The sequence below is a fragment of the Callorhinus ursinus genome, unplaced genomic scaffold (assembly GCF_003265705.2).
Source record: "Callorhinus ursinus isolate GAN/ISIS: 27379988/994484 unplaced genomic scaffold, GSC_fseal_2.0 scaffold18, whole genome shotgun sequence".
In the NCBI taxonomy this organism is placed as follows: domain Eukaryota; kingdom Metazoa; phylum Chordata; class Mammalia; order Carnivora; family Otariidae; genus Callorhinus; species Callorhinus ursinus.
In genome coordinates this window covers 7,669,141-7,691,991 of record NW_027397080.1, presented here as the reverse complement: position 1 = coordinate 7,691,991, position 22,851 = coordinate 7,669,141, and the positions used below count along the sequence as shown (strand labels likewise).

At 46.5% G+C, this 22,851-nt stretch overlaps 1 protein-coding gene across 1 annotated transcript in view; it reads right to left on the bottom strand.

The window, feature by feature from the left end:
• The window catches only part of INPP5B (inositol polyphosphate-5-phosphatase B), a 46,086-nt gene that overhangs the window by 18,607 nt on the left and 4,628 nt on the right, over positions 1-22,851 (bottom strand). Inside the window, 4 exon segments of the mRNA XM_025856246.2 lie at positions 455-551; positions 18,741-18,837; positions 18,839-18,939; positions 18,942-19,124. Coding sequence (XP_025712031.2) covers positions 455-551; positions 18,741-18,837; positions 18,839-18,939; positions 18,942-19,124 — 478 coding nt within the window.

Sequence of the window (22,851 nt, the reverse complement as noted above, 5' to 3'; positions counted from 1 at the left end):
CTAAATATGATAGCACACCAGCAAAAAAAAGAAAGTAAATAAAAACAGAAAAAAAAAAGTATCTTCAGAGTCAGGAAACTCCTAAAAGAATGGGAGGGAGAAAGAAAAATGTTTCTAATCTACATTTCTAAGGTAGAGTTAGACTGCCAGTTTCAAATCCTAGATGGGCTACTTGCTAGTTCTGGATCTTGAGTAAATTATATAAAGTCTCTTCTTCACTTGTTTCTGTAGCTGTAAAACAAAGAACACAATGGTACCTATCTTTTAGGTTAACATAAGATAATCCAGGTAAGAGCATGGTGGCTGGCATACACAGTCAATGCTCAATAAATGTCCAACATTTCTTAAACCAGCTACCCTGGGACAACTTACATCACGCATAGTAATGGTCTCAGTTCTATACTGAGGGAAACTTTGGCCTTAGGAAGTACAAATGAAGGGCCAGCTGCATTACCTTGTGAGCAAGTTGTCTGGTGTATCCTGACCCCAAGAGCTTGGGTCCACAAGCAGGCCTCTCTTATCTGACCTCGAATCATCAAAGTCAGAAACACCTAAGGGGAGGTGGAAGGAATGAAAACATGCTTACACAGACTTTAACATAGAGACCACAGCTTCTCCAATTGTTGTCTAGAGATCACTGGTTGTGCACATAGTGGTTGAAAGCATAGGAAAGGCGGATGGTGGTGGCTTGTGGAGCACAAGAGAGAGGGCGAAAAAAACAAGCATTTCATCCAGAGATCTTTACTTCTGAAAACATAACTATCCCAGCTGGTCTGACTCCCTTTTCTTAGAGACAGAATGCATTACAGAAAGAATAAAACTGTGCAATCTGCAGACCTAAGTTCCATCACCAGCTCTACTATTTATTGGCCTTCTGACTTCAGGCAAGTCATCCAACCTCTCTCAACCTCGGTGACTTGACCTGTCCTGTCCTTATCACAGGTTTACTGCTGGGATCAAATAGCTGACATGTAAATAAGCACTTTGGAAGCCATACAGCATATTATGAAATATAAGATAGTGATCTCATTTCCATTTACTCCAAGTGGGACTTCAAGTTCAAGGAGGAAAGAGGCAAGGGTCAGAGATCTGACACTGGAAAGGGTCTAAGTGCTCTAGACAATAGGGAGTGCTTGTCACTGTTAATAAATTCCCTCAAAAACCAAAGAGCAAACCAAGGACTTTTAATAAATAAATACTTTGGGACAGTTGTTAAACCAAGATAAACCTGAAAAGAAAAAGTAATCTGCCAATAGCTTCTTTGCTCCTTAAAAGCCAAATCTCTTGTCCACAGAAAACAGCATGGAGAGGCCACAGAAAGGGGCTGTTTCAACACACAAGTTAAGGAGCACTGGAGGCATGAACCATCACGGAAGAATTCTGCCCTGAAGACTATTACTAAACATGGGTTTTTTGACCATGCATTCACAGGAACAAGAACACACACACACAATTTGAAATATGAAAATAATGATATTTCAATACCTCCAATCAATCACCGCGGCCTTTCAATGTTGTGTCCTGAATGCCTCCCAAATCAATATATTCCAGGGCACCTGGGTGGTTCAATCGTTAAGCGTCTGCCTTCAGTTCAGGTCATGATCCCAGGGTCCTGGGATCGAGCCCCACATCAGGCTCCCTGCTCCGCGGGGAACCTGCTTCTCCCTCTCCCACTCCCCCCGCCCCCGCTTGTGATCCCTGTCACTGTCTCTCTCTCTGTCAAATAAATAAAAATCTTTAAATATATATATATATTCCAATGTGGCCCTATCAGCCCGCGTTACCAACATCTCCCTGGAATGACTTCAAACTAATCTCCTGGCCTCCTTTCTCACCCCACCATCTCTGACCCAATTTCTACACTGTGGCCAGAGGATTTTTTGAAAAAGGAAGGCTAATCACATCACTTAAGACCTTTTAAGAGCTTCCCATTGAATAAACTCAAACCTCCCAGTATGGCTGCCAAGTTTCCCTCCAGTCTGGATCCCACCTGCATCTCTCACCATAATCCCCTGGTTTCCCACCTCCTTGAATGCCATAGTCTATGCATATTAAAGTTACTACAGTTACACTGCCATCCCATCAGAAACCCACTTCCTTCTTTCATTTTGCTTTACACAGCTAACTCCTACACATCCCAGGCCAGGGGTAAGCAAACTTTTCATACCGCCTCCATCACAACGATTTGACCCTGCTGTCATAGTGTAAAGGAGCCACGAGCGTGGCTGTGTTCCAGGAAAACTTTATTTATGGACATTGAAATCTGAAGATTACATAATTTTTACATGTCACAAAATAGGAATCTTTTAATTCTTTCAAACATTTAAAACTATAAATCTAGGGGAGGGGGTGGGGGGATGGGTTAGCCTGGTGACGGGTATTAAAGAGGGCACGCTCTGCATGGAGCACTGGGTGTTATACGCAAACAATGAATCATGGAACACTACATCAAAAACTAATGATGTAATGTATGGTGATTAATACAACAATAAAAAAATTTTTTTAAAAGTAAAAAAAAAAACTATAAAAACTATTCTTAGCTCACAGGCTGTAAAAAAGCAGGCAGTGAGCTAGATTGGGCCCACGGACTGTACTTAGCCAAGCCCTGCCGTAGACCACATCTCAGAGCTCACTCCTTCTAAGATGCCTTCTTTAACTCCCCCTAGATCAGGTCAGATGCCCTGCCACTGGTGTTCCCATAGCTCCCTGTATGTCTCATTATAGCCTCAACTGTTGTGTATTATAATGTTTGTTCTCCAGTTAGACTGTAAGCTTATTGAGGACAGGACTATGTCTGATTTATTCAACACTGCATCCCCATCATCCAGCACACCAGCCAGCACATAATAAGCAGTTCAATCACTCAACAATTCAACAGAAAATACTGGATGAACATGGATTCCTTATGTGTCTTATATAAATATGTAACATCTAAGCTCAAGTCTGTAGCATTCTTTTGGAATGTTTCAGGTCATCTTCCCATTGTCTTCAGCATACAACAGAAATAAGGCAGAACTTGTTTCTAGAATTCTACAACTCCATGGTTAACCAAATTATTTCTGAGAACCAAATCCCCAACTGTATTCTACCTCTCTTGCTTTACTCTCACTGAACTCTAAAGCTTAGAGAACCAAGGTACCTGAGTTAGTGAATGGCATAATGGGAAACCTTTAAGAATGGCTAAAGTCCAAAAAGCTGACAATACCAACTGCTGACAAGGATGTGGAACAACAGTAACTTTCATTTACTGATTGTAAGAATGGGAAATGGTATAGCCACTTTGCAAAAGCAGTTTGATAGTTTCTTACAAAGCTATAAACAGCCTTACCATATGATCCAGCAATCACACTCCTAGATATTTATCAATTTGAAAGTTTATGTCCACATAAAAACCTGCACATAACTTTCTTTTTAAATTAATTTATTTGAGAGAGGGGGAGAAGGGCAGAGGAAGAGGGAGCGGGACAAGCAGACTCCCCGCTAAGTGCAGAGCCCAACGCAGGGTTTGATCCAGGACCCTGAGATTACCACCTGAGCCGAAGTCAGACACTTAACTGACTGAACCACGCAGGCATCCCTACAGCAGCTTTATTGATACTCATCAAAAACTGAAAGCAACCAAGATGTCCTTCAATAGATGACTGAATAAACAAACTATGGTATATATATATAATGAAATATTATTCAGCAATAAAAAAGAATGAGTCACCAAGTCACAGAAAAACATGAATGAATCTTAAATACATATTGCTAAGTGAAAGAAATCACTGTGAAAGGGCTCCAAGCTGTAGGATTTCAACTCTAGAGATGGTAAACAGATGAATGGTTACTAGGTGTTCAGTGGGTGGGTAAGGATTAAGTAAGTGCCACACAAGGGACTTTTTAGGGCAGTGAAACTATTCTGTGAGAAGCTGTAATGGTGGATACATGACACTACCCATAGGCTTCAAAACCCATAGAACTTTAGAGCACAGAGTAATGTATGCAAATTTTTAAAAAATCATTTTGGAGATCAAAGGATCCTGGAGTGAAATGAGAAAATGACAAAAGAATCTAACTATATTACAAATGTCTGAAACAGCCTCAGTGACGGGGGATAGAAGAAAAAAGTGCTGAGCTAAATAGCTTTGGAAATGAGTGGACTCTGTAAGACTAAAGGCAAAATGAACTGTTCATAAGAACTCTCCTCTGGCTGATAACGCTGCTTCCCACAGGGATATGGGTTATCAATTCTGAAGCAGCTATACATGGATCCTGAAATTTAACACTTAAGAAAATGGAGAGAGGATTGTGGGAGCCAGGTTTCTCATTGTTGGAGTGGGAGATTCCAGGTAAACAAGGGGAAGGGGCTAGAATGATCCATGTGGTAATGGGTTAGAGTTGGAGATATCAGCATGAGTTCATGTTTACCTAATATAGATACATATGCTTACATATAGAAATATAGAGATACACACATTTAAGTATATACACATACATTTCCTTGCTCCATCAGCTAGGAGAGCCTAGAAGCAAGGACACACCAGTAGCAAGGACCACTCTTTAATGCCCAATCTCGATTTCCAATACCATTCTCCAGTAAAAGGAACCGGGGCTCCTTGAGATATGGTTATTTTAGGACTGGGGTAGGAAATATACAAGATGGAGCATCTTCTAGTGCCAGAAATCAAGAAAGTACTCAAAAAAACTCCCAAAATAAAAACACCCACAACGATGAGGGTATGTCAAATGGACACAGAAGCCAACTGAAAGAGCTCCAATGGTCACAGCTGGAACAATTTGAGCAACGAAATAAAGCAATATTGGATTATAATTCCAAGTATAAAAGAAATAACCATCAATCCATACTGCTATTAATAATTGAATAAAAAAATAAATGGAGGCAACCCTCTTGGGTCCCCTGCCTCTTCGGGAGCTTTGTACTATCACTTTACTATCACTCAATAAACTTTGCTTTGGGGCGCCTGGGTGACTGAGTCGGTTAAGTGTCATGATCAGGTCATGATCCCAGGTGCCTGGGATGGAGCCTCACATCGCTCTCCCTGCGCTGCAGGGAGCATGCTTCTCCCTCTCGCTCTGTCAAATTAATAAATAAATAAATACATAAATACATAAATAAATAAATAAAATCTTTAAAAATAATAAAAATAAAAATAAACGGAGGAGAAAAGACAAATCTGCTATGAAGAATACCCTTGCCTTCAAAGAGGTGGAGCCTAACTCCCCACTACTCTACCACAACCGCTGTGTTAAGGTTACTGATAACCTTCATGTTGCCAAATCCAGCGGTCAGTTCGCAGTTTTCAGCTAAGTCCACTCCAGCCTCTTCGGCAGCTCTTGATAGAAACCATTCTCTCCCCCGGTAAACACTTCCCTTAGTTTCTGAAGGCTCCTTTTTTTCTCCACACACCCCACGCCTCACCCCCAGGAATGAGTCCGGGCAAAGCCCCTGGCACTAGACCGCTTCTCCAGCTACGCTCTTCCCCAGCCAGGTGATCTCACTTAGCCTCACAGTTTTAAAAACCACGTACATGCTGACCACTCCCAATCTCCAAGCTCCAACCTTTCACCTGAGCTCCAGGTTGTTCGATGCTGCTTCCCCTCCTTAGGCTTCTTCAGCTCGGTTTATAGCACCATCATTGGACCAGCTGTGCAGAATAAAAACCTGAGACTCACTTGTGACTCCTCTTTTTTCCCCTTACTCCCACACCTAATTCATCAGCAATTCAGCCAAGTTCTACCTTCAGAAATACACCTGGAATTTCTCACCACACCGGCTTCCTAACTGTTCTTGACTTCCACGCTTACACACTCCTGTCGTTAGTTTTCCAGATAGCAGCCAGAGTGAAAAGAAGGTGTATCACTATGTCACACGAATTAACTTCTCTGCTTAACACTTTCGAATCGCTTCCCACACCTCAGAATGAAATTTGGCCCCCTGAGAGAGTTGATAAGGCCCTCCCTAACCTGGCCCCCACACCTCTCTGGCCCCCATCCACTGCACTCTCCCTCACTCAGTCTGCTCTGGCCACACCTCCTTTCCTGCTGTTCCTGGAGCATGTCAAGCTCATTCCCAAGTCAGGGACTTCGCCCTTGCGGGTCCCTCTGCCTGGAAAGCTTTTCCTTCAGATCTCCACATGACTCACTCCATTTCTTTCAGGCCTCTGCTCAGATGTCAGAGGCTCTGCCACCCTATTTAAACAGCCCCCCACCAGCCCACGTCACTCTATCCCCTTACTTCAGAGCTTCCTAAATTCCTCTGTTCACAGCACCCTTACTATCTCAGTGATTTTTTTCAAAAGAGCCTCGAGGCCGAAATACCTACCAGTGCCATTGAAGTAGTTAGGGCCAAAATAAAACCACGAAGTATTTAAGTCCTAACAACTTAAGTAGCAGTTTGAAATACACATAAATAGAAGGAAAAAAATACTATTTCTATTTCATTTGAAATAACCACAATTACCGACTAAAGAGAGGTGTGTGCCTGTTGCGTACCGCACACCCTCTCAAGCCTTGGAATCCGAAGGGACACCACCTACGATGTGCCACACTGATTTTTGCCTGGTGCTTGCTTTTGATCCCAGCAACCACCCCAAATCCAGTTTCGCAAAGATACCATGTCATCAAAAGGAATGCAGCACCATCTAATGTTGAAACTGTGAACAAAGTCGAGCTAGAAGGTTGGTGTTCCAGCAGACTGACAGGTATCTCTGTATTTCCTTCCGAACCTTGAAATGTTCCACTGTGGCCCTGTGAATTCCCTGCACGGTGCTGGGGAGCCACAGCACACCAACTGGGAACCACAATCCTGTTACATTTTTCCTCTTAGTACTAATACCATTTGATATTATCTCTCATAAGTATTCCTCAGCTTATTGGAGGCTATGTCCACTGAAAGGTAAGCTCTGGAAGGCAGGGGCCTTGTCTTCATGCTCTTTCCCAGGGACCTGGAGCAGCACTTGGCTTATAGTAAGTACTCGATGTGTTAAATGCATGGAAGTATCAGGAAACGTAAGCTGAAGCCTAGTTGTACCATTATCTTCCTATGTGACAAGTTCCTTCTTTTCTTTGGGTCTCAGTTTCTTCATCTACAAAGTAGGAACTTCTGTATAAATATCTCATGGGGCTTTATAAGGAGCCAAGGCAAATTACGGACTAAGGGGCAGAGCTCTGTTCCTATATCAGCGCTTTCTAGGGGTCTTGTTTTTGGGGCGCAGTTCCTACTAACAGCCAGACCGAAAGGACATCTCCTGGGGACAAGGGGTGTGTCCCTATGGATTCAGCTTCCGTCCATGAATGGACTGGAAAATCACCCTGCAGACCTATATCACCGTGTCTGCCGCAGGACCCAGTCCGGCAAGGACGAGAACATCTTCATTCCTCCCTCTGTGCATGGAAATTTTAAGGCATGATTTGGGGGATTTCCAGCCACAGGGCAGTCTTCTCGGAATCTCTTCTCCCCTGAATCTAGCACAGAAGCTGGCTGTCAGTGGCTCTTTACCAAATTTACCATCAGGCAGCCCCATGGTTCCTTTTTGACCACAGCTTCCTGTCCTTCCTCCTCTCCTGCTTCCCTACTCACGCTCTGCCCTTTTTCCAACCTCAGATCTCCATTCCTTTGTCAGCCAATCTAACAGCTGACATCTGGGTTTTTCCTTTCTTCCCATGTTTGTCCACCAAGTCCTATAAATCTTCTCTCCTAAATATTTTTATACCTGACCGTCTTCCCTATCCCTACGGTCATGCCTTAGTTTAGGCCCTTACGGTTTCTGGAAAGCACATTCAGTGATTTCCCTGCCTCCGTTATCTCCCCCTCCAGTCCATTCTGCCACCACCTAGAAGAAAACACAAATCTGAGCAGGTCATTCCTGTGCCTCAGACCCCAGGATAACTTCTATCACCTGTGCAATAAACCCCAAACCTCTGAGTATTACATACAAGGACCTCTGTAATTAGCCCAGACTCCCTTTCCAGCCCCATCTCCTGCCAACCCCCCCCAATCCAGTCACAGCAAAACGATTTCTCTCTTTAGATGCTGCCTCCTCACCCCCACCCCCGACCCAAACCACCCCCCAATCCCACCTTCATGGGGTGAATTTCAGTCATCCTTGCAGACTCAGCTCCGGATTCACCTCCTTCAAAAGGTCTCCTCTGGCCCTTGTATTTTCACACACCCAGGGTTTGCCTCTGTCAAGGCATTTATCATAATGGAACCGTAACTGTGTTTAACTCTTTTTGCCTTCCTTCTTTAGCTAGACCACAAGCTTCTTGGAAGCAGGAGTTGATGCTTTCTCTGTAGCCCTCGGCTTACCACAATTTAGGGAACATATCAGGCAGCCAGTAGACACACACTGAACAAAGAGCCACAGGGTGTCATTTCTGGGTGTTTTTTTTTAATTAATTTATTTTTATTTAAATTCAATTTTTTTGTTTTTAATTAAAGATTTTTATTTGTTTGAGAGAGAGAGCAGAGTGAGAGAGAGAGCACGAGCCAGGGGTGGGCAGAGGGAGAGGGAGAAGCAGACTCCCCGCGGAGCAGGGAGCCCGATGCGGGGTTCAATCCCAGGACCCTGGGATCATGACCTCAGCCGAAGGCAACAGACAGACGCTTAACTGACTGAGCCACTCAGGTGCCCCCTGGGTGTTTTCTTGATGACCACCTTTCACAGCTACAAGTGAAACCATGTCCCTGTTAAGAGCCTACGGAGGAAGTAGGTCAACCATAGTAACAGTTTGGTCTGGGTGTATAAAACTGCAGAGGTGTTGTTCTTGCAAATTCTGCGCATTGCACTGTACAGCTTACAGAACCACACCCCCTCTCCCATGCCTGGCTAAACAGACAACACTGCCCCGGAGGCCCCTTCCTTCACCCAAGCCGCAAGAGAGCCTAAAACAGATCCCCAGTCCCTGATCTAAAAACCCTTGGGGCCAAGTGTACTTTGGAATTCAGAATTTAGGGGATTTTATTTATTTTTTAAGACTTTCTATTTATTTATTTGACAGATTGGGGGGGCACACAGCAGGCAGACAGGCAGGCAGAGGGAGAGGGAGAAACAGACTCCCTGCTGAGCAGGGAGCCCGATGCAGGACTGGATCCCAGGACCCTGGGATCATGACCTGAGCTGAAGGCAGATGCTCAACTGACTGAGCGACCCTGGGCAACCCAGAATTTGGGGGATTTTAGAAAGCTAATACATTACCTATGCTGCCTGTAATACAACACCCCCTAGCAGAGTCTGAGGCGACACCAAGGAATCAAACACTTTAATATCTCCACAGTGCAACTTAGGAGTAGTAATATGCGATGGGATAAATAAAGCCTATAAATAGCCTCCTGTCAGTTCAAGCGAGTCTTACTGCCAAACTGAGCTTGGGCCAAACTTGCAAAAAACATTTTTTCAGTCTTTGGAGCTTTAAGGACTTCAGAACTGCTGATAAGGGATTGAAGATGGCAGTTAAGAACATGGCCTGACATCGCTACACACATCAGAAAGGACTAGAGTGTATGTCTGTGTACATATAAAACACACTTCTAAATATCCCTATACATTTTATAGACACATACACATACACATTGGAAAGCCTGGACGGGGAGACACCAAAGGGTCGACAGTAGTCATTTCTCCGTGGTAGGACTTCTTTTGCTTTTTGCTTACAGGCACTTTCAAATACTTTTTTTTTAAGATTTTATTTATTCATTTGAGACAGAGAGAAGTGCGTGAGCAGGGGGAGAGGGAGAAGCAGACTCCCCACTGAGTCAGGAGCCCGATGCGGGACTCGATCCCGGGACCCCGGGACCACGACCCGAGCCGAAGGCAGACGCTCAACCATCTGAGCCACCCAAGTTAGTTACAATGTGTATTTTATTTATATACATCAATATCAAAGACCCAGGTTCCATTTTTGACTCTGCCACTCACTAGCTCTACAACTTTGGGCAAATCACCTAACTTCTCTAAGCGTGGACTCGCCCACTGACCAGAGATAACAGTGTCTCTGCCTTCTGTGATTACCGTCTTCTTTTCCTATGGCTAACTGGAGCCCCTCCCTCACTGCAAGGCCAAAAGGTGGTCTAGAAGCCAAACCAGACCTATCGAAGGCCCAGAGCTACAAAACAAAGAGAGGAGGCAAGGTCTCGATGTCAACATCTTGTAGCCAGGCCTATCACTGACCTGGGGTTGGGGCTTTTTCTCAAACAGGACATCACACAAGGAAAAAAAAAGTAAATTCTAACCCAAATCCCAAGTACCGGACTTCTTTCAAGAATTGTCCGAGAGGCAGTAACATTCTTTCTTTTCTTTTCTTTCTTTTTTCCCCCCAGCAACGTTATTTCTTAATTCAGTTGCTCCTCCTGTCTCCCCCTCTTGCTCCATTTCCCCCTGCAGGTCCCCTAGTTACCTGTAGGTACTCCCCAAGATCTAGACAGTGCTGTCCAACAGAACTTGCTAAAATGGCAGAAATGTTTTACAAGCCCACTGCCTGAAACGGTAGCCGCTGGCCACACTGAAACACTTGAAATGTTTCTAGAGCGAACAAGAAACTGGATTTCTTATTTTATTTACCTAAATTAAATGTAAATAGCCACATGTGGCCGCCACAGTGCGCAGTGCAGATCTAGGTCGTGCTCTTCTCTTGCACAAGAACCCTCAGTCATCACAGTCCACTCCAGACAGAGCTGTCCAGTTCTGCCTGAGCGCAGTCCCACCGCTGTCTACATTTCCACCAGACATTCTGTGTTGATCCATTCCAGGTAAAGCTGTCGTTTGACTGCCGGGCCCTCTCCCTGAGCTCTCCCTTTGTCACCTGCACCAGCCCCATCTCCGCCAGCCTGGTGTGCAATCCTGCCATCCGCTCACCCCTCTCGCTGGGCCCCCAGAGCTGGTCGGCCACCGATGTCTTTGACTTCGTTCCCACGGCTGCCATCCCCCAGGCCACCCTCTTCTTACTTGTCACCGTGAGAGTCTCCCGCTCCAGGATCTTCCCCCTTCTCCCTTCCCCACTTTGTATCGACGTGGCCAGACTGAACTCTGATTTCCTATCTCCCTGCTCTAAAGCTTTCAGTGTTGCACTGCGGCCTGCAGGTTAAGGTACAAACTGATCCAACTGGAAGATGAGGCCCTTTGCAAAGTGGCCCTCCTTGCCAAGCTCACGGCTCCACAACCTAAAAACAGCCCGATCGAAACAGCCAAAGCGGCCGTGTGCGCCACCCTCACTCCTGCTTCCAGGGGAAGGCCCTCCTCCGTGCCGGCCACCTCTGCTTCAAAGCCCAGCCTCCACTCCTACGCCCTCCCTCATGAAGCCCCACTCCCACCACCAAGCTAGTCCTCGGTCTCCTTTCTCCGACTTCTGAAGACCTTCTCGTCCACAGAACTTGTGTGGCACTTTAAGAGAAATAAGAGTGTTTGGGGAAAGAAGCCTTGGGCTTTGGAATAAAACAGACCTGGCTCTTTGACCGGGCTGCATCCATTACCTCCTATGAAACCTCAAGCAAATTACTTAAATTTGTTTCCTCATTTGTAAAATGCGGACGACAACACCAAACTGACAGAGAAGCCAAAGAATAACCAAATGAAATCTAAGTGGGTCAAGAGCCTAGCACAATGCCTGGTACACAGCAGATGTGCAGGAACTGTTAGTTCCTTTCCCTCTACCACTTTTTTCCCCCAGCTCTAACACTCCTAATTCCCCCACTGCTCTGATCATAAAGCCTACCATTTATCAAGTTCCCTCTAATCGCTAGGGATTTTCCTAAGTGCTTCCTCTGTTATTTCCAATTATTGGTTTCATTTTGCAAATAAGGACACAGAGGCCCACAGCAGAGAGCAGACGTGCCCAAGGACACAGAACCAAGCCAGTAAATGGCACAAGTGACATTAAAACCCAGATTTGCCTGACTCCACAGTGTCCCCCTCTGCAAGCATGAGCACAACATCTTCAATGAAACTATCACCTCGTAGAGCTAAGTACTCTATGAGTCTGTTTGGATAACAAAGCAAAAGTACTACCACGGTGTCCACAGGGTGTGTGGGTGTGTGGCTGTCATTGCTGGGTGGAGATCATGTCCTACCCTTGCTGAGCGTCTACTAGACAGGTCTGAGAGGACCCCTCCTATCTTCTCAGCCACTGGCCTTCGCGTTCCACTTCCAGCACACAAGAAGAACCGGCAAAACCAAAGGAGCCACATACCTGACTATTCAAACTGGCAGCAGTGAGTTGGTTCAATGCTTATCAGTGACACTGTGCTGTGTACACAGAGGGGGCCATGCCCAGGGCTCTGCCAGCCTCAAATGGCAACACATACCAGCAAGAGACACATTCAACTGACAGGGAGATAAACAGATCCAGATCCAACTAATCAGAATCCAAGTCAGGCTGTGTTAATAACAACAGTGATAGTACTATTAGTGTGAATAACATTAATAGCAAATACTCAGGGCTTACTACATGCCAGGCATGGTTTTAAATGTTCTACATTTATTTAATCTTCACAGCTACTCCAACAGGTAAGTGCTATTATCTGCACTTTACAAACCAGAAGGTAAATACAAAGAGGTTAAGTCACTTGCCCTGCAACATACAGATAATAAATGGCACAGCCGGGATTCAAGCCCAGGGAATCTGGGTCCAGAGTTTGTGCTCTTAACAAGTAAACTATACTAACTATCAGAAAAATGTGAAGTTCAGAAAGCAATTCTGGCAGAAGAAACAATTTCAGTGCAAAGACATAGCATTATGGTATCCTCAGAAAAAAGGAGTAATAGGTAGTATAAACAAGCAGGAAAAGTTTTGTTTGAGAAGCATTAGGGGAGACGGAAGGATTAAGGCTCAAGCATTAGATTCAAACCAACAACCTGAGTTCTCTTCTCAACTCTGTCACTGACCAGTGAGTGATCACAGGCATGTTACCTACCCTCTCTGAGGCTCAATGTCTCCATCTGAGAAATGGACATCCTCTTCCTATACTTTTGTGGCACAGCGTGAGCCCCACTGACCCACAGTAAGCACTTAATAAATGGTAATTGCTAATAATAATAATAGTTCACAGTAATACATTTTTATAAACAAATTTTTATTTTAAAGGATTTGTTAGTAATACACATATACTAGTAATATATGGCCAAAGTGTAAGACTTTGAATACCATGTAGAGTTTGGATTTTACTCTATGATAAAGGGGAGCTAGGGGCACCTGGCTGGCTGTTTGTTGGAAGAGCAGGCAACTCTTGATCTTGGCGTGTGAGTTCGAGCCCCATGTGGGGGCATGGAGTCTATTTAAGAAAAAAAGAAAAGGCAGGGTGAGCTAAGTAAATAGCGCACAATGCAGGAAACTCTGGAGAGAAGCCCGTAACACAGGGCACCCAGCATTACAAACAATGGAAAGAATCAATTTTTCCTATTTCAGCCTGGCCACCACCCAAACAGCTCTGTTACTTTCTTTTTTTTTTTTGAAGATTTTATTTATTTGACACAGAGAGAGAGAGACAGTGAGAGAAGGAATACAAGCAGGGGGAGCGGGAGAGGGAGAAGCAGGCCTCCCGCAGAGCGGGGAGCCAGACGCAGGGCTCGATCCCAGGACCCTGGGATCATGACCCGAGCCGAAGGCAGACGCCTAACAACTGAGCCACCCAGGCGCCCCAGCTCTGTTACTTTCTAAAAAGTCGAATAACCATGCTTCTTCGTTTTCTCTGCTTTTCTCTTCTTTCACATCCTGTGTCCTGCAAACCGAGAAGCCCTGGATTCAAACTCCAATCTGCACCCTGTGCAAATCGGACTTAGGTTGGCAAGGACTAACCGTGGCCAGTTCAGCTTTCAAGGAGGAAGACTCCAGGGCAACCACTTCACAGCAACAGATTGTAGTGGGGACAGGCTATTGGACAGATGACGTGACTTTTTCCCTCCAGGCTCTCCCTTTGCTGGACCTTCTGTGAACTGTCTGTGGTCTGATGATAAAGCTAAAAGAGAAGTGTGCAAGAGCAGACCAGGAAGGGAGGGGAGAGGAGTTCAGAGCGTGCTCAGAGAGGAAGGGGCCAGGAGCTGCTCACTTGACTGAGCACTTCAGGGGATGAACTGCCCGGGTCTCTGTACCTCAAAGCCACAGACATTTTTGAGCACCTACCGATGTGCAAGGCATTCAGGCTGGCATTTATGGGGGGGGGGAGCAAAAATGCTAAGAACAGCAAGTTTAAGCTTATAAAAAATGTAGCTGAATGAGCAGTCAACAAAGATGAAGAAGCAAAGGGCTTTATCCAAAAATTACAAGCAGTCAAGTTTGAAGAAGAGGAAATGAAGGTGAGTTGGGGCAGATAAGACTAGATAAGATAAGAGGGGGCTGAAGCCAGGCTGTGCAGGACTTGAACTGCCATGCAAAAGAACCTGAACTTTTTCTGTGGACACCAGGAAGTGGCACAATATTAAATATAAAATAGTAGGTACGATAAAAGTTAGAGTCTGAGGAAATCCCTAGGCAGAAGAAGGCTTAAGGTTAGGCAGGCTTGTAAGGAAACCACTGGGTTCATTCAGGTCAGAAGCTACTTACATGAACCATGGGACTTTAAAATTTTTTTTTTAATGTTCCAAAAATTTTTAAATTGCAGAAAAAGATGGACAGAATGTGGTTATTAGAAGAGGAGAGGGAAGAGTCCAGGATGACCAAGGTTTTTAGTGGCTGTATTAACAGAAAAGAAACCGGAGGGAGGGTGGAAGGAAGATGATGAGTAGTTACCTGGAAGAAACCAGCCTCGGATAAGCCCTGAAGAGAGCAGCCAGTTTCTAAGCTCTGGGAAGTGGGCATTTGCAATTCATGAATGCGTTTCCCAAACGAAAGCACCTCTAAATAATTCAGAGGTTCTCCCTCTCCCTCTCCCTCTGACCCTCTCCTCAAATAATTTTTTTAATTTTATTTATTTATTTGAGAGAATGAGAGAGAGAGAGAGAGAGCATGAGAGGGGGTTGGGTCAAAGGGAGAAGCAGACTCCCTGCCAAGCAGGGAGCCCAATGCGGGACTCGATCCCGGGACTCCAGGATCATGACCTGAGCCGAAGGCAGTCGCTTAACCAACTGAGCCACCCAGGCGCCCTAAATAAATAAATTTTTAGAAGTAAATACATAAAGGGGCTCCTGAGTGTCTCAGTCAGTTAAGTATCTAACTTTGGCTCAGGTCATGATCTCGGAGTCCTGGGATCCAGCCTGCGCTCAGCGGGGAGTCTGCTTGTCCCTCTCCCTCAGCCCTTCCCCCAACTCGTGCTGTCTCTCTCTCTCAAATAAATAAAAAATATTTAAATAAATAAATAAATAGGGTGCCTGGGTGGCTCAGTCATTAAGCGTCTGCCTTCAGCTCAGGTCATGATCCCAGGGTCCTGGGATGGAGCCCCGCATCAGGCTCCCTGCTCGGCGGAGAGTCTATTTCTCCCTCTCCCTTTGCCTGCTGCTCCCCCGGCTCATGCTCTCTCTCTCTCTCTCTCTCAAATAAATAAAATCTTTAAATAAATAAATAAATAAATAATTCAGAGGTGACCTTTTAGGAGGCAAACATTCGCTCTCCTTGTATAGATGGAAGAGAGCAAAGTCAAGAGACACATCTAATATTGTACCAAGGTGCAATAAGGAAAATAAAAATAAAAAACATCTAGGCCACTTAGCCACACACTTTGTTCAAATCCTCATCATTCATCCAATTTCAGCCCACCTAAGCATCATAGGTAGTAAAGTCTACAAATTTGTTACAGTATATTTTAAGCAGCAAAGAAAACATGCAAGTCAGTGAGCTTCTATGTTCCAACACTGTCTTCCCTCTAATAAATATTGATGCCTCTCTTCCTGAACCTTCCGTCCCTGAGGATTTTTCTGTGCAGAGCTCCTTCTAAATGAATGTTTATGGGTCACTTCTCTTGCTCTAGACTCCCACTGTAGAATTTCAACACAAACTGTTTTCTGAGGGAAAGAAGTCTTCAGGGGGGGCTCTCCTGTTCTAGAAACAAACACAAGGTTAAATGGGACAAAGAGGGAAAATGGGGAAGGGAGCAACAAAAGGAGGTAGAAAAAGGGAGCACAGTTCTGTTTTGTTTAAAGAAACAAAGTGATTCAAACTCATTTGCTTAGGAGCAGGTGGAGCTTCCCACAAAGGTAGAGAGAGAGGATGGGCGATAATTCCTATCTGCGAAACATCTAAGAGAACTCCTTTTCTCCACACTAAAAGGATATGTTGGTCACACAGATTTTACTTATTGAAAGGCGGGGGCGGGGGGGTTGCTGACCATCCCAGGGGCTATTTTTCCAACATTCTCTCTGGCTTCTACCCTAGTGATCTAGGTTACCCTTTAGGCTGCCCCGAGATATAAATAGCATTCATTTCCTTTCTCAGGCCAGACAGCCTTTAATGCTTTGTTTCCTGGGTCCAGGGGAAAAAATACTCACAGCACATCTCATTTGAAATTTGAGTTACTACAAAGCTGCCTCACTTTGAATCAACCATGGAAATAAGAAAACCACTTCAAAAGACCAAAATTTGTTTGTTATTACCACTTTGTTAAATCAGCCCAGAGGAGCCCCACTGGGACTTCTGAGTAGTTCTTTCCCTTCCTAGCGCATACCTCAGAATCTTCCAGAACACAGCTCCAGGTCTTTGCATGTGCCCAGGATGAAATGCAGGTGAATGTTTTACACAAGGCAAGGGATGAATATGGAGGCCTATGCAGGATCCCTCAAGGGGTTTTCTGGATAAGAACACCTTCACTTGCTGGATAGGAATAAGAAGGCATTTGTCCTTATTTCTTTTTAAGGAAAGAAAAAGTGCCATAGAGAAGGGCAAATAAGTGAAGAAGCAGAAAAGCCCCACCTGGGATAGCTACTTGTCTGAGGCCAGTGCAATGTCTTAGCCCAAGTGAATCAGATGAACAGGCTACCACTCCTCCAGCAGTCCACACATTTCAACATCACATCCCTCAGACCCCTCTAGGTTAGACTGTCAGCTCCTTGAGGGAGCCCTGTTTCTCCTGAAGTGCATCACGAGTAGTATTTTAAAGCAGCCTTTTGCCTCGGGTTGGTTCCTCAGGCTATCAGGAAGTGGGTATTTTGATCATATGCATATGGGAAGAACCAAATCCACTACCTGTTTCCCTTGGGGCCTGGACTATCCAGAACATCCAGAGGAGACCCAAAGAGTGACTCTCATCTGAGGCCAGAGTAACTCTGGAAACAGAGATCAGAGACAGAACCGGGGGCTTGGCGCCATCTCTTACCAATTTTAACATGAGCAACTTAGCAATTAATAGCATAATCCCACTTACTGTAGGTACTATGATAGGGTCAAATCATTTTAAACCAAAACTAAAAACAAAACCTTGACAATAATTCCTCACCAGCATGTGACTAGGTTTTGTTTTTTGAACGGAAACGAAAGATTCTGAGATCCCTGGCATTTATCACCCAGGGGCAGATAACTGGCTTCAGAGCTGTCCTGACTTCTCCCAGAAGACCTCACTCCACTTAGAGAATGAAGCACTCCGGCAACCTGGCGCTGGCACGCTGGCTGAGAAAACACAACCCACCTCTTTCTGTGGCCACTGGACCTGTTCTCAGTCGCAGGCTCTCACCAGTCCCAGCACCACAGCCCAGAATGTCATGGGAACCAAAGCAACAGCTGTCTCAAGATCAGTACTTCAAGTGAGAAGAGATAAGCCCAAGAAAGATGCAAACTATCAGCACCATCAGGCGCCTCAACTGTGCCTTGTGGCAGCTGCAATGAAGGAAAAGCATAAGCACGGAGGAAGTCCTTAGCTCACCCAATTTCCTCTCATTTTACAAACTTTGTGCAACATGCCATCCCCACCCTCCTTGCCCCAGCCCCTCATAGTTTCCAAGCCTTATAAGAGCAAGCGGAGTGCTGCCCCACACTTAACACAGCTACTTGACCGACTCTTCATCTTTCGCAAATGGCTGAGAAAAGGGGCACGAATGGGTAGCAGTGGTCATGCCAAAGCTCACACATAACTGGAGCCGCATGGGCACACCCAAGAGAAAAACATACCAAAGAGCCCTTGCAGAAAATCCAGGAGCTGGACAGAAAATCCAGGTCTGCAGGTCCTCCCAAAGCACCAGACTGACGCACGCTTCAGCCCTGGGCCTCTCGCTTTCCAAAAAACCACCTCCTGCTCAACAATTGGCCTTTTGTGCTGCACAACATTCCCCAGTAAGGGCTCGGTTTAAAAAAATCTAGTCCCTTTCACCTGTAACCTCATCCTGGCCTGCGGTCCCAGGGTGGACAGGGCCCTCTTGGACTCCAGGTCTGTGCACAGCCCCATCTATCACACGGGCCGAAGACAGACAAGAGAGCCAGGCAGCCCCAATACACACACCCTTCCTTGCCCAAAGCAAGGCACCGTCAAAGCGAGCGCACCCCCAACACAAGCCAAACACGGAAGGTCAGGATGGAGAAACCGAGGCTCAGAGAGGGGCAGCGACTGGCCCCAAGTCACACAGCGAGTCAGGAACGGAGTTTTACTACAACCCCAGCCTCCAGATTCCTGAGTACCACACAGCCATCCGCCTGCCCTCACCACTCCGGCTAAGAATAACATCCCCACGGAACTTCAGTCCAGCGTCCCCGCCTCCTAAGGGCCAGGACCTTAGTCTTTGCCCCGTGCGTCCACCCGCCAAACCGCAGACCGTGCCCATCCGCGGGCCGGGCCCGCCGCCGGCCCCCGCCCAGAGCCCCAGCCCAGTCACCCACAGCCCTCCAAAGACCTGCAGAGTCGCAGTCCCGAGAGCCGGCGGCGGCAGACATTTCCCTGCCTGCTTCTTCAAGCTCTTCATCACGCCGCCCGCACCGCCCCACCCGCTCCGCCCCCAGAGGGCCCCGCCCCGCGTGTCACCTCCGCCAATCGAAGGCCCAGCTTCCCCACAGCCCCGCCCCCAAACAGAAAGGAGCTCGCCCCCGTAGCCACACTTTCTCCAATCCCCACCACCCGTTTCGAGACGGATACCTGCCTCCGCCAATCCCGGCGCACGGCGGCCCGGTGCCTGGAGGCGAGTTCCAACCGAGCGGCGTGGGCGGCTCGGGCTCCGGCCGGGTGCACCTGTATTGAGACAGCCACAGGAACTCGGGATCCGGAGTCGCATGGTCGAAACCTGTGGCGGGGACATGGAGGGAATGCTGAGCCATGGGCTTGAAGGGCCGGTTCCACCTCTGTATGCCGGTGAGCAAATCGCTCAGCCTCCCGGGAGTCTCTAAGCCTGTCATGTTGCATAAATGCAATAATAAATGTGAAAACAAAAGTAACCTTACAGGCTAGACCCGCGCCACTCCTCCGTGATAACTATGTGCCAGTGTCTGTGCTTCATATGTGTATCTCTCCTTAATCCTCACAACTAACTTCAGGAGGTAGGGAACTATTATCCTATGGCAGAGGAGCTCAGAGACTTTAAGGTCGCGACGTGGGAATTCAAATAGCTGTCAGGAGTAGGGAGTGGGTTGGTGCTTTTATTGCCCATAATCTCCGTCAGCAACTTGTAAACTACTCCAAATAAACACACACTCTAAGTGAAAGCAGTGTGCTTGCTATGGGATATGCCTTCAAGACAAGTCCTCTCAAAGACAAGTCCTCAGGTTCCCCCTTAACCAGATTGCCACTCCTTCCTAGAAATTCTTGAGTGGTTCTGCCTCTCACTCAAACCCAGGTCTGTCTGAGCCCCAAACGCTATGCTCTTCTGCCTGCTCTTGTAAAACTGCATGAACCTGACCGAACTGAATTGAATTTGCAAGGGTATCATAAATGAAGAAATTTGGGTTCCAGGCCCGAGTGTGGCACCGCCAGACACAACCTTTAAATTCTTTTCAGCATTAACATACTGTTAACCCATCCTGGTCCTCATCTGATCCTCACAAAATTCTTGTAGTAGGGAAGGCAGGTTCATATCTCACCGTTGTACAAATGATAAAGCCAAGGCCTAAGAAAATAAAATATATTGTTCACGTTCACAACTAGGAAGTGGCAGAGCTGGGATCTGAATTGAAATCTCTGGACCCGGTGGGCATGAGTTAGAACCTGGGGTTCCAAACCTTGTCATATTACTTCAATTGATGAATGACCTTGGATAAGTTACTTACCTTCTCTGTGTCAGTTTACTCATCTGTAAAACAGGATATCTACTCTTTAATATTGCTCAAAAGACAGAACAGGAGAACACGGTTGGTGTGCATTGTCTAGATGTCTAGAAAAATGTGTGGGACATAGTAGGTGCTCATTTCGGGTTAGCTACTTCTTTTCTCTAACTGTGGTCCCTTGACCAAGGTATTTCTACTCCCTGGCCTTTTGTGCTGCACATTACCCACCAAGGACTGGGTGGAGAAAACCTATTTCCTTTCACCTTTCACCTCACACCTCATCCTGGACTCCAGTCCCTTTATCTGTAAAATGCAAGGGTTGGACTGGTAGACACCCAGGAGCCTTCAGCATAGTGAGAGTCCCCTCTTACCCGGGCCCCTCCCTGAGGAAGTCCACATCGGGACGACTGCTCAGAGAAGAAGTGATTCAGTGCAGGTTCTTGCTGGTTGTCACAAGTGTGGGCCCCAGAAGGCAGAGCAGGGAAGACAACCGATAGACACACACACAAGCCTAAAAGAGGGAAGTCATCCTTGATTCCTCTCTCTGCATCCTCACAGCTGGCCTCAAGCTTGTTCTTCCATTCAACACATATCCATGAAGTATCTACTAGGCGCCAGGCACTGTCCTAACCACAGGGGGTAAAGATGTGAACACAACCCAAACTCACTGCCCCTGCGGCACCTTCATTCCTTCAGTTTGAGGTCGCCAGTGCACCCTCTCCTCCCCATCCCTATTACCAGGCCCTAGCTTGAGCCTCAGTTTTGTGGTTTTGTTTTTTTTTAAGATTTATTTATTTGAGGGGGGAGGGGCAGAGGGAGAGAAAATCTTAAGGAGACTCCACACTGAGTGTGGAGCCCGACCTGGGGCTTGATCCCACAACCCTGAGGATCACGACCTGAGCTGAAATCCAAAAGCCAGGCACTCAACTGACTGAGCTACCCAGCGCCCCTCCAAGCCTAAGTTTTTAGGCCTGAACCCTTGCAATACACTTCCATTGACCTCCCTGCCCCAGGCTCTCCCCCTTTGGCACCAGTTGCCAGAGGAACTTTTCCTACGTGCATATCTACCTTGTCATTCCTTTGTTTAAAACTCCTACAGCTGGGGCGCCTGGGTGGCTCAGTCGGTTAAGCGACTGCCTTCGGCTCAGGTCATGATCCTGGAGTCCCGGGATCGAGTCCCGTATTGTGCTCCCTGCTCAGCGGGGAGTCTGCTTCTCCCTCTGACCCTCCCCCCTCTCATGTGCTCTCTCTCTCTCTCATTCTTTCTCTCCAATAAATAAATAAAATCTTTAAAAAATAATAATAATAAAAATTAAAAAAATAAAACTCCTACAGCTCCCCACGAGCTGAAGGGCAAAGTCCAAGACCCTTCCTGAGCTGTCTTTGCTGGCCTCTCCTGGCTCAGCTCCTTCCATACCTTCCTACCCCAAGTTCACTCCCACCCAACAACCTGCTCTTCCTTCTTGCAGCCCTTTCCCCCTTATTGCCTGCCTGGGAAAAACCTCATTCATCTTTCAGCTCTCAGCTTACACATCACCTCCCCCGAAGGCTTTCTTCACAGAGCCGTTTATATGGGATAGGGTGGCATAAGCTTAGGAAGCACTTGTAAAAGATTCTGCATCAAAACACAGGAGCTCGGGGCACCTGGGTGGCTCAGTCAGTTAAGTGTCTGACTTGGGCTCAGGTCATGATCCCAGGGTCATGGGATGGAGCCCCGCATGGAGCCCCGCATTGGGCTTCGGCTTCGTGCTCAGTGGGGAGTTTGCTGGTCCCTTGTCCCTCTCCCTCCGTTCCTCCTACCCCTTACCCCCTCCCCCTGCTCGTGCTCTCTCTCTCTCTCTCTCAAATAAATAAATAAAACCTGTAAAACAAACAAACAAGCAAACAAAACCAATAAGAGCTCAAGCTCTGGAGGAGACTATCTAGTCCTGTCTTATCCTGGCTCCGTGGGTTTACCAGCTGTGACCTCAAGCAAGACACTTAACCTCTCTGAGCCTCAGGTTGCTGATCTGTAAAACGGAGAGGTTGCTGATACCTACCTTGTAAGGCTGAAGTAAGGAAAACGATATGATGTGTGAAAAGTTCCTAGAACGGGGTCAAACACACACTGCGTCAACAATGAATGTTAGCTAAGTTATGGACCCTCTTGTACAGAAGGAAGAAACAGTTTCTGAGCTCCTACTATGTGCTGGGCACTCTCACATATATTATGGCATTTAACCCTCACAACTCCATGAGGAAGATATTCTTTACATACACAAGTCTACAAGCCAAGGTTCAGAGAGGTAAGGTGGTTTGCCCCAAGTCACACACAGCTAGGGATCGGCAAAGATAGGTTTCAAAGGCACGGGGCTGTGTAGCTTCAAGGTCCATGCTCTTTGCTTGTTTACTATTGTTACCCCTCCTACATCTACTAATAATAATCGTAAGATGAGTTATCCTTATTAGTTGAAGCTCTGGAGACAAATTTCCCCCTGCTCATAGAATTAACTTTAAACCCCTTAACCAGGCATTCAAGGCTCTGTAATCTTGTTTCTACTTCCTTTTCGCACATATGCCAGGTTGCACCCGAAGCCAGTCTCCTTCCTGGCACACCAGGTAGCTAAGTTGGAGCCCCCTGGAGGTTCAGTCTCCGTGGTGAGACCACGATGGAAGGGAGGCACCCCCTGCCCCATTCCCACAGAGACGACGTGCTGGCTGGAAAGGAAACAAGGAACAGTGTTGGGTAACACCTAAGCCCAGCACCTGGTG